Here is a 13045-nt window from a genome sequence, read left to right as displayed (position 1 = left end):
TTTTTTGATTTCCTGTTTGATTTCTTCTTGGACCCATATGTCGTTAAGTAGAATGCTGTTTCAGTTCCATGTGTTTGTGTAGTTTCCAGAGTTTCGTTTGTTATTGATTTCTAGTTTTAATCCATTGTGGTCTGAGAATATCCATGGGATAATTCCAATTTTTTTGAATTTGTTGAGACTTGATTTTTGTCCTAATACGATAACTTCGTATAATGTTCCTGGAGAATGATCTATGTGCTGATGAGAAGAATGAATATTCTGAGGTTGTTGGATGGAAGGTTCTGTAGACACCTGCCACATCCAGTTGGTCTAGTATGTTGTTTAGATCTTGTGTTTCTCTGCTGATTCTCTGCCTAGATTATCTGTCCAATATTGACAGTGGGGTGTTCAGGTCCCCTGCTATTATGGCATTAGTGTCTATTTACTTCTTTAGGTCTAATAGAGTTTCCTTTATAATTCTGGCTGCTCCAACATTGGGTGTGTATATATTTATGATTGTTATGTCTTCTTGATGGATCAATCCTTTTATCACTATGTAATGGCCCTCATTGTCTCTTTTTATGGTTTTTAGTTTAGCGTCTATTTTGTCAGATATAAGAATAGCTACTCTAGCTCATTTTTCATTTCTGTTTGCATGGTAAGTCCTTTTCTATCCTTTCACTCTTAGTCTAGCTGAGTTTTCTTGTATCTCATTCAGCTTCCTTAGAATTATCACTCGAAATTCCTTGTCAGACATTTCAAGGGCTTCTTGTTCTATAGGATCTAGAGCATGAGAATTATTACCCTTTGGTGGTGTACTTTCTTGATTTTTCATATTTCTGGTATCTTTCCTTTGATTTTAGTCATTGTGGCAGGGGATTCTACAGTCCACTGGTTCACCACTATTGTCTTTCTACGATCCTGCTGGGGCTGCCAATTTGGCATGGCTGCCTTAGTGTCTGCTTACTTGCCCAATTGTGCCTCAGGTGTGTTGTCACCTCATGTCTTGGACCGCTCCAGGGAAGCACCTCTCTTTTTGGCATGCACTAGGTCCAGCTGGGGAAGGAGTCCAGCAGTGGCAAGGCCTACCTGCTCCGTCACGTGCTGGCACCGTGGGGCACGTGGTCTCCACGGACCTCAGGCCTCTCTGACGTGGTGCCTCTCTGGTCAGTGCACACTCAGCCAGGCTGCGGATGGCGTCCAGTGGCGGCAAGGACTACTTGCTTGTTCATGTGCTGCACCATGGGACGTGCAGGCTCTGTGGATCTCGAGCCTCTCCGGTGGGGCACCTCTCTGGTTGGCATGCCCTCAGCCAGGCTGGGGATGGAGTCCAGCAGCAGCAAGGCCTACCTGCTTGGTTGCACGCTGGAACCATGGGGCACATGGTCTCTGCGGATCTTGGGCCTTTCCAGCGGGGTGCCTCTCTGGTCAGTACATACTCGGCCAGGCTGGGGATGGAGTCCTGACAGTATGTAGTTGAATTATGTTTTCTTATACATTCTTCCAATCAATTCCTTTTATTGAAGAGTTTACATTTAAGTACTCACTGATAATAAAAGGCTTAATTCTGCCATTTTGCTGTTTGTTTTATATATGTCTTCTATCTTTTTTGTTCTTTATTTTTCCCATTACTGGTTCTTTCTGTGTTTAATTGATTTTTTAGGGCATCCTTTAGTTCCTTTCTCATTTCCATCTTAATGAACTTAGTAATTATCTTTGGATTATAATTAACAAATAAACTTATAGTAATATACTTTGAGTAATGCCAAAATATTTTCAGTAGCATACAAACCCTACTTTTATATAGCTACTTCCCTATTACATTATGTTTTTGTCACAAATTACATGTTTATATATTTTGTACCCAGTGCTATTGGTTTATATTTATTGTTTTATTTATTGTATTTAAAATCATATAAGGACAATAAAGTAGTTATAAACCCAAAGTGCAATAATACTAGCTTTTACATTTACCTATTTAGTTACCTTTCTGCCCTTTTCTTTTTTTGTCCTATTGTTCTGGAATTCCCATTTAGGGCATGTATGCAAATTTGATGGCATCCAACAGGCGTCTCAGGCTCTTCACAGTTTTTCTTCATTCTTTCTTTCTGCTCCTCTGATTGTGTTACTTCAACTAACTTATTCCCAAATTTACTGTTTTTCTCTTCTCCCTGCTCAAATCAGCTGAATCTCTCTAGTAAACTTTTAATTTTACTTACAGTACTTTTCATTTTCAAACCTTCCACTTAGTACCTTTTTAGGATGTCTGTCTCTTTATTGATACTCCCTATTTTATAAAAATTTATTCTATTTTCATCATTTCAATATTTGTCCAATATTTCTTTAGCTTTTTAAGCATATTTAAGACAGTTTATTTAAAATCTTTGTCTTGTAAGAATAATATCTGTGCTTCCTCAGAGACGATTTCTGTAAATTTTTCTCCCCTCCCCTTGAATGCTATATATGTTCTTACTTCTTTGTATTTCTCTTAGTTTGGGCTCAAAACTCTACACTTTGAACACTATATGATTATTACTCTTGAAATAGGATTCCTCTCTCTTTACAAAGATTTCGTTGTGGCTTGCTGTGAGTTGTAGGTATTCGTTTAATGGGTTTTATAAAATGTAGCTAAAGACTTTATTCTTTGTCAGATGTGGTATCTGAAGTCTCTGTTACTTTACTTGTGGTTGGATAGTAGTTTAATAAAGATTTCCTTAAAAGCCATGTGTCAATGAACTTTTTCTTGATTCAGCACACTCACTTGTAATGTTGGACTGTTTTCCAGAGTTCTAGCAAAGTTGGTTTTGAGAATTTTTGTTTGCTTTATCTGTGTTTTCATGGAGGGGCATATCCTAGGAATACCTTAATCTTCCATAATTAAATTATGGCCTCTCCATTATAAGGACACTAGTTATTGCATTTAGGGCCCAACAGTAATCCAGGTAAATCTCCTATCTTGATATCCTTAACTTAATTACAACTGCAAGTCATTTCCATGTAAGGTAATATTTATAGGTTCCGGTATCAGGACCTGACATTTTTGAGGACCATTATCCAGTCCCCGCAAATCTGTTTCTCAGTTACACTACTACATGTCCATTGTACAATTTGTCTGGTGAAATGGAAGGTTCTCTCTATACAGTCATTCAAAGACATAGGCTGATAAAGTCTTCACTTTCTAGAGATGCACCTGCTGAAATATGAAATCTCCTCAATCATCATAGCAGGAGAGAGACAACTGGAGGGTAATGTGTATGCTTCCATCCATTTAGAAATGACACATATTGATTCTTCCTACCTCATCTACAACTAGTACATGTTTTAGCCTAGCTGCAATGGGACAGGCACATGTAGGGAAGCAGGTGAAATAATTGAGCATGACTATTTTTGTGACCTATGCTATATGTTTATAAATAATATAATATTATTATTAATATTAATAACCTTATGGAACACTTTATATGTGCTATAAAGTGTTCTCTGCATTGTATATATGTGATCTGATAATCTTCTTGACAATGTCATAAGGATGAAACAATATTATCTCCTTCGTTACAGATAAGAAGCTGAAATTTGATGTTAAATTACTTACCCAATTGGAGGCAGAGCCACATTAACACACAAAACAAACTTGTGATCATTACACAGGCCTGCTATGAGAAAGGTGTGAAAAGTCTGCTAGTGAGTGAGGGATCAGAGTAGACTACATTAAAAAAAATGGATTTATTCCATTTATGGGAAATAAAATGTCCCCAGGCCACAAATGTGGTGATAAGTTAAGTGGGCATCTTCATTTTGCTGAGAAGACTGTTGAAGCATCTTTGAGAAAGAGCAAAAATAAAAATTTAATTTAATTTAATGTAAAAATAAAATACCTTAAAATATCAAGTGATGGAAAAAATGTGAAGAAATTGGAATGTATTGCTCTTGGCAATGAAAAATGATACAACCATTTCCAGAAACATCTTCTATTATTATTCTCTTCTATTCGTAGAATAGTTTCTATTCTATTAAGCATAATTATTATGTGACCAAGAAATACCACATTTAGGTGTTTAGCCAAATAAAGTAAAAATCTATGTTCACACAAAAACATTAACCAATGTTTAGATCAGCTTTATTCATAATCAACAGTCACTGGCAACAATGCAAATGGCCATCAACTGGGGAGTGAAAAAAAAGTGTAACGTTCACATTACTAAGTACTACACCACAATAAAAATAAAATTCAACTACAGACAGAGATAAGAGAAATGATGGGCCTCAACTGAATTACGTTAAGTGAAAGTTGCCTGAACCAAAGACAACATCTTCTAGGATTCTAGTTAAGAACACTCTTGCCGTGGCAAAATTATATGAACAAAAATAGTATAGTGGTTGCCAGGAACAGTAGATGAAAGATGGGGTTGACTACAAAGAAGCTTGGGGAATTAGCTTAGGTGATGATGTTAATGTTTACATGGCTATATATTTAACAAAATTCTTAGAAAGAAACACTAAAAAGTGTGCATATCATTGTTTGTAACATATACTAATTAAAATGAAAAAGAAATGTGAATAACAAGTAATTCAAAAACATATGTGCACACTCAAAATATCCTATTTGGTCCCCACAGGTAATTTAATTGTTTCTTCCCTAGGAAAGTGGGAAGAGGATGTTCTCATGGCGGGGAGGGGGTCTCCAGAGAGATCCCTGTCTCTATAATTATCCCCTCTACCCTTGCATGAGCTTCTGAAAGCCATCATGACTCTAGGTGACTGCATTTTAGAGGGACCAGAATTCAATCTCAGCCGCTGTGATCATCATTTGTTGCATAGGAATGTTAATGGTTTTTCATACACACAAGCCTTCTCCTGGTTTTAGGATTTGCTATGGTCCTGCAGCCATGGCCAAGATAACATCTCAACATAAAAATTATATTGAGGGACTTTAAAATGATAACCCCTTAGTGAGTGGTTTTTAGACAATCCCTTATTCACTATTTACAAACACAATTCTTTGAATTATGTGGAAGAGCTAATTTGACTATGTTTATTTTACAATTAAGGAGAAGACAAGTGACTCCTCCAAGGGATGGAAAGAATGGATGGTAGATTCAGGACTTGAGCCCATGTTAACACCCTTTCCTCTATTCCTTCCTGCCTTAGAGACCTCCGGACCACTGACCACTACCTGAGCGAGAGTTTCTCTGACAGAATATATGCATTAATCCATGGCTGAATTTCTGGTTTCATACTCACTATTAAAGACTGACTGTCACTTGTTTACAAGGAGCAAGGTAAGCTACCATACTCAATATACGCTTTTAGTGAAAAGTAAAATTTATGCAAAAGCAGTGGGGCAACAGTAACTCATGATTTATTGAGCACAGAAATAGATGTTGTCAACATTTTTCTTTAAAAATGAGCTGGAGCAGGAGTATGAATTTCAAAATTTCCGTCAGTAGAGAGATGATACTTAGGAAACATCATCAAGCCGCTCCCTTAAAAATGATTACTCAAAAACAGTAATACAAGTGATGCTCTGATTGATTAGGTGGTTATTTCACTTTGTTCACTATATGTGAGTTTCTCACTTAGGTAAAGAAAAAAAACACAAAATGGAAAGAAGAGAATTAGCAAGATCCAAACTTCACTTTAACTTTTTTTTCATAATTTTATCTTTATTGTTCCTGGCACATCTATACACATTGACAGTGATGTAGCAAAAAACAAAGGCTGCTGATTAGGTTCAAACTGGGCTTGAATCTTGAATCCTGCTCATACTAGTTACATACCTATGGAGCATCACAAAATTTCACCAATTTTCATTTGCCTTAATGAGAAAATAAAAATAATACTACTACCTACCTTACACCTAAATGTCCATTGATGGATGACTGGATAAGGAAATTGTGGTATATATACACAGTGGAATACTTCTCAGCCATACAAAAGAATGAAATTCTACCATTTGCAGCAACATGGATGAGCCTGGAGAAAATTATTCTAAGTGAAACAACCCAGGTACAGAAAGAGGAATACCACATATTCTCACTCATAACTGTGAACTGAATCCATAAATAAATGAACAGTAAAGAGAGACAGAGAGAAAGAAAGAATAATCACAGTAATATGTTGAACTTTTAGAGAACTAGAGGTGGAAAAGGTGAGGGTGGAGGGGTTAATGAGGAATTGGTCAATGGACACAAAGAATGATTGCATAGTGTAATGATGAATAAGCTAACTATCCTGATCTAACCACCACACGTTGTACACAATTATTGAAAATCAATGTTGTACCCCACATGTATGTACAATAAATTATAAAATAAATAAATAAATAAATAATATAATAAAATAAGTATTAAATAAACAAGTGCACATCTAACATGCACACAGACTCACACACACACACCCATTTACATATAAAGTTAGTATTATTGGCTGTAGAACATAGTAGATGCTAAAAGTGGTCATGCGGGTTAAGGCTGTGAAACATAATGCCTTCAAAAAATTGGCTTATAAAGTGAAGTGGCCAAAGGTTAATGAGGAAGTTGGTAGGGAATAGTAGTTAACATTGGATGTGTACACTTCCCAAAACTTTACATTCAAATAAAAATAATTAAAAGATTGTTCCTATGCAAGAACAGACTCAAATGAAATATGCTACAACACGGACTTTGCCACAAAACAGATCTGCAGACTTAAGTCAACCACAAACTACAAGCTTTCAACCCTCGACGTCTGTGATTCAAGTATGGAATGACACAACTGAGAGAATGAGTGTTAGAAAAGGAGACTCTTTCAATGCAAGCTAAAATATGGATTGCAAGGAAGAAATTAAACAACAAATGGCTACCTGGAAGAGGTAGAGTGGCCAAGCACTTGGGTGCAGCAATTACAGAAAACAAATACAGGATAGCACAGAAAATTCCAGTGATGCTATGAGAATAAAAGCAAACTGAAGAAGGAGGCTACAAGACCAAAAAATCACCCACACTTGAAGCCTTGCATGTTACCATCTACTTTTCCTAAACCAACATAGAGTTCATTATCCCATCCTAACCATAACATTATAGCTAGCACACAAAAGGTTGGCTAACCACCCAGCATTTAAGCACTGATTTTTATGCATTATCATGTTTAATTTCACAATAATACCTTGAGTTAGATATTATCACTATCCTCATTTTGCAGATAGAGAAAATAAGGTTCTGGGGAGTTAGGCCAGAACAAGTGATTTATAGAGAGTAAATGGTAGGGCCAATAGGCACTCTTCACAGAGCCCAAGCTCTGTATCTGATACTGCCTTCCCCTTGGAATTGCCTTTGCTGGTTATACGTGCCTCTATTGCCCCATTGTCCTAGGGCATCAATCTGTCAGGTACTTCACTGTGAAACCCAAGCAGTAAATAAAGACCAGTGGAAACAATGAGTTAAAACAATTTGATGTATATACAATGGTACTTGAGAACCGTTCTGCCTGTGACCATACCTTGGGTTGCTATTAACACTGTATAAAACTAAAACAAAACAAAAAAAACCACTTTTGTAAACCTGATAAATTACTCCACCTCTTCTGCCTCACAATGTAAATGAAAGTAACTACTGATCAAATCAAACTCATAATATGGTTGAAAGAAACCAATGAATCAATAAACATACAATGAATCAATAAACATACAATTAATCAATATAAATAAATGTAAAGTATCTAGAGTAATCCTGCCAGGCGAACCACATAGTAATGATATCTAACTCAATGTGTGTATCCTCCCAGGAGAAATATATATATGCATCTACACACACACACACACACACCCATTGAGTTAGATATTATATATATATCACATGTATGTATATACACCAATATATAATTCCAGATATGTCATGTTGAATAATGCATAAAATTTTCCAAATATTAGTTTACAATTGTACGAAATTTGGAAACTGAGGAGATAACCCATGAAGATCTTTCCATTTCAACAGTTTCTAAGTCTATGTATAACTAATGTACTAAATTTTCTGGATAAGCTCGTGTGTAGATACAGAATATCTTGAAGCATGTATTATTGCTACAATAAAATAACACACATGGTATATGAACATTTCAATTTCAGCGCAATATCTATTCCACAGCATCTAATAACATTCTTGTCCTTTACTTCTCTTTGCTAAAGGGCATTTTCTGCTTCCCAAATAACATCGATGGAGAACAGGACAGAAGTGACACAGTTCATCCTCCTAGGACTAACCAATGCTCCAGAACTACAAGTTCCCCTCTTCATCACTTTCACTGTCATCTACCTCATTGATGTGCTTGGAAATCTGGGTGTGATCATTTTGATTCTCTGGGACTGTCGTCTCCACACTCCCATGTACTTTTTTCTTGGTAATTTGTCTCTGGTGGACATCTGTTACTCTTCAGCTGTCACTCCCATGGTCATGACTGGGCTTAAAGGAAACAAGGTCATTTTCTACAATGATTGTGCTGCTCAGGCATTCTTTTTTGGAGCCTTCGCCAGTGTGGAAAATTTACTCTTAGCCTCAATGGCTTATGACCGCTATGCAGCAGTGTGCAAGCCCCTGCATTACAGCACCATCATGACTACTAATGTGTGTGCATGTCTGACCACAGGCTGCTATGTCGGTGGCTTCTTGAATGCCCTCATCCACATGGGGGAAACATTCAGTCTCTCTTTCTGTATGTCCAATGTGATCCATCACTTTTTCTGTGATGTCCCAGCACTCATGGCTCTGTCTTGCTCTGACAGACGTGTTAATGAGCTGATTCTTGTTTATGTAGTCAGCATCAATATCTTTTTTGCCCTCCTAGTTATCTTGATATCTTACCTATTTATATTTACCACCATCCTAAAGATGCACTCAGCTGCAGGATACAAGAAGGCTCTGTCCACCTGTGCCTCCCACCTCACTGCAGTCCTCATTTTCTATGGAACTGTTATCTTTATGTACGTACAACCCAGCTCCAATCACTACATGGACACAGACAAAATTGCAGCTGTGTTCTATAGTATGGTCATCCCCATGCTAAATCCTGTGGTTTACAGCCTGAGGAACAAGGATGTCAACAGTGCATTCAAGAGGGTTGTTTTGGCAGCAAAACTATCGTCAGGATTCTGATTTTAACCTCATAGGATGCACAGTAACCTAGTTTCATTTCTCTCAGATCTTCTCCATGTCCTGAATCACATACTAAGACCCACATGAAAGTTAAGTTTATAAAGTGATAACCTTACCTCTTCAAAAGTCTGTTGTCCAGAAAGAAGGAGCAATATGTTCAGAAACAGAATACCTGAATGAGGAAGCTAAGAGAAATCATAAGATATCTTGGGTCCTACATGGCAAAAACCTTATTAAGCATGTTTGATTAATATATTCATTCTACATGCATTTCCTTTACCACATACCAGTAGAAACATACATGAAAAACAGGAGCATAAATAGAACCATGAACATATTCCTACACATATCCCTTGTGGGCACATACATAAGGAGTGGGAAATTTGCCACATTTAAATGGAATGTGGCTAATTTTTGATAAACAATAATTTAGGTAATTAACTGAGGTATTAGAATATAATTTCTGTCTAATAGTGTTAATTTCTTTAGTTAAACAATTGTTCCTAGAGTTCTAATGAATTTATTTGCCTTTTTGTTGGCACATTTTATGTAGTAATACATAAATACACCATCATAAATGAATAATATTTCTGTCCTGACTGAGTCATTCTATATAAACAACGTTCTCATATTACAATTTTCAAAAGGATGAAATAGCCAAAATACAAGAAAATGGAGGAAAAATAAGAGCATTTTTCAATATGTTCATATATGACTATCAACTTCTACACTATTTTATTTTATTTTATTTTATTACTGATGAAAATAAAGATACATCATACCAAAACCTCTGGCATACTGCAAAAGCAGTGCTAAGAGGCAAATTTATTGCAGTAAATGCTTATGTCAAAAAAATGGAAAGACTTCAAACAAACTACCTAACACTATGCCTCAAAGAACTTGAAAAACAACAACAATCCAAACTAAAGGCAGTAGACGGAAAGAAATAATTAAGATCAGAGCAAAACTAAATGAAATAGAGACCAAAAAAACAATAGAAAAGATCAACAAAGCTAAAAGTTGTTTTTTCGAGAAGATAAAATAGACACACCATTAGCTAGATTAACAAAACAAGAGAGATGACCCAAATAACAAAAATTAGAAATGAAAAGGGAGACATTACAACTGACACCACAGAAATACAAAGAATCATTAGAGACTATTATAAACAACTGTATGACAATAAATTTGAAAATCTGGAAGATATGGATAAGTTTCTAGACACATATAAACTACCAAGACTGAACCAAGAAGAGATAGAAAACGTGAACAGACCAATAACAAGCAAGGAGATTGAAGCAGTAATTAGCAATCTTCCAATGAAAAAAGTCCAACTGCAGATGGCTTCACAGCTGAATTCTATCAAACTTTTAAAGCAACTGAACCCAAATAACAAAAATTAGAAATGAAAAGGGAGACATTACAACTGACACCACAGAAATACAAAGAATCATTAGAGACTATTATAAACAACTGTATGACAATAAATTTGAAAATCTGGAAGATATGGATAAGTTTCTAGACACATATAAACTACCAAGACTGAACCAAGAAGAGATAGAAAACGTGAACAGACCAATAACAAGCAAGGAGATTGAAGCAGTAATTAGCAATCTTCCAATGAAAAAAGTCCAACTGCAGATGGCTTCACAGCTGAATTCTATCAAACTTTTAAAGCAAAATTAATTCCAATCCTCATGAAACTGTTCCAGACAATTGAAACAGACGCTATTCTCCCAAACTCATGCTATGAGGCCAACATAACTCTGATACCAAAACCAGATAAAGACACAACAAAAAAAGAAAATTATAGGTCAATATCCTTGATGAACCTAGATGCTAAAATCCTCAACAAAATATTAGCAATCAGAATACAGCAACATATTTTAAAAAATTATACGCTATGATCAGGTGGGATTCATCCCACGGTTGCAAGGATGGTTTAACATACAAAAGTGAGTAAATGTGATACATCCCATCAACAAGCTCAAGGACGAAGACCATATGATAATCTCAATAGATGTGGAAAAACCGTTTGACAAAATTCAACATCCCTTCATGATAAAGACTCTCAACAAATTAGGTATGGAAGGAAAATATCTTAATACAATAAAAGCCATTTTCACACTATTTAAAAATTCACTGAGATATCAATAGTGTTATACATTTTCTCTCTGCACATGCTTTGAAAATGTTAGCGCTGCCCATTGTCATTGTTACTTCAGTTGAGGTATATTATCTTTTGTCACACTCTTAGTCTTTCACCTCTCTTCATTCTCACTGATTTCCTTGCTATTCCTTCACCACTACAAGCATGCCCCTGGCCTCGGGGACTCTGCACTTGTTGCTCCCTGTGTGCAATGTCCCATCACTCCTTTAGGTCTTTGCTTAAATGTTACTCTGTCATAGAGTCCTTCCTTGACCTCCTTAAAAAAATAGTCACTTTCCACTCACCCAGGAAAACATGCTCTCACCATACATCTGTCTTCACAGTCCTTATCAAACCTCACCTATTGTACATATTAGTTTGTTCATTTGTTTATCTGTCTCTCCCACCTACAGTTTAAAATCTATGAGAGCAGTGGCTTTATCTGTTTTGTTTCCATGGCTCTCAATATCTAAACGAATGTGTTTTATAGTAGATTCTAATAAATATTTGTTAAATAAATAAATAAAATAATTAAGCTCAGAATTCTATTGCATCAATACATTGAATCTTAGAAACATTGATTATAGTGTTTCACCCATAGTATAAACCTTCTTCTAGAGACATTTCTAGAGTATTCAAGAGACATACTAATTTTCTGCTTTGTTTAAATTGTTTTTTGAAATGTAATTGATTATACATATTTGTGGGGTATATAGTTGACTCAGTGTTTGTGTATAATATATGATGATATAATCAGGATTATTAGTATATTCATCATTACAAAACAAAATTTTTCTTTGTGTCCTTACCCAATTACTTCCTATCTCTCCCCCCCGCCCCACCTTCCTACCTCTGGTAGCTATAGGTTTGTTCTCTCCTCTGAAAGTTCAACATTTTATTATGGTCTTACTTTCCTAGCTCTAACTTATGAGTGAGGACATGTGGTATTTCTCTTTCTGTGCCTGGCTTATTTCATTTAATGTAATTTTCCCCAAGTTCATCCATGTTGCTGCAACAGGCAGAATTTCATTCTTTATTGTGGCTGAGTAGTATTCCATTGTGTATACATAGCACATTTTCCTTATCCAGTCGTCCATTGATGAACATTTAAGCCCTATGAGCTTGAGTGTTTCCTCTGTTTTCTTTCAGGAGATTAATAATTTCAGGTCTTATATTTAAGTCTTTAATCCATTTTGATTTGATTTTGTTATACAGTGGCAAGTATGGATCTAGTTTCATTCTTCTATATATGGATATCCANTATCAATAGTGTTATACATTTTCTCTCTGCACATGCTTTGAAAATGTTAGCGCTGCCCATTTTCATTGTTACTTCAGTTGAGGTATATTATCTTTTGTCACACTCCTAGTCTTTCACCCACTTCATTCTCACTGATTTCCTTGCTATTCCTTCACCACTACAAGCATGCCCCTGGCCTCGGGGACTCTGCACTTGTTGCTCCCTGTGTGCAATGTCCCATCACTCCTTTAGGTCTTTGCTTAAATGTTACTCTGTCATAGAGTCCTTCCTTGACCTCCTTAAAAAATAGTCACTTTCCACTCACCCAGGAAACCATGCTCTCACCATATATCTGTCTTCACAGTCCTTATCAAACCTCACCTATTGTACATATTAGTTTGTTCATTTGTTTATCTGTCTCTCCCACCTAATATTTAAAATCTATGAGAGCAGTGGCTTTATCTGTTTTGTTTCCATGGCTCTCAATATCAAAACGAATGTGTTTTATAGTAGATTCTAATAAATATTTGTTAAATAAATAAATAAAATAAT

General features: G+C 35.9%; 1 protein-coding gene across 1 annotated transcript; it reads left to right on the top strand.

Moving 5' to 3' along the window:
- The first annotated feature begins 8168 nt into the window (after nucleotides 1–8168).
- Nucleotides 8169–9104, top strand: LOC103609147 (olfactory receptor 5B3-like). The gene has a single exon (XM_008593501.1). It carries the CDS (start codon nucleotides 8169–8171, stop codon nucleotides 9102–9104), a length of 936 nt encoding a protein of 311 aa, XP_008591723.1.
- The last annotated feature ends 3941 nt before the right edge of the window (nucleotides 9105–13045 follow it).

Source organism: Galeopterus variegatus, unplaced genomic scaffold, assembly GCF_000696425.1.
Source record: "Galeopterus variegatus unplaced genomic scaffold, G_variegatus-3.0.2 Scaffold9262, whole genome shotgun sequence".
In the NCBI taxonomy this organism is placed as follows: Eukaryota; Metazoa; Chordata; class Mammalia; order Dermoptera; family Cynocephalidae; genus Galeopterus; species Galeopterus variegatus.
This window is presented reverse-complemented; position numbering and strand designations above follow the sequence as displayed.

Bases quoted from the DNA above. Each gene is read 5' to 3' on its own strand.
- LOC103609147 (XM_008593501.1), top strand. From the start codon at position 8,169: ATGGAGAACAGGACAGAAGTGACACAGTTCATCCTCCTAGGACTAACC.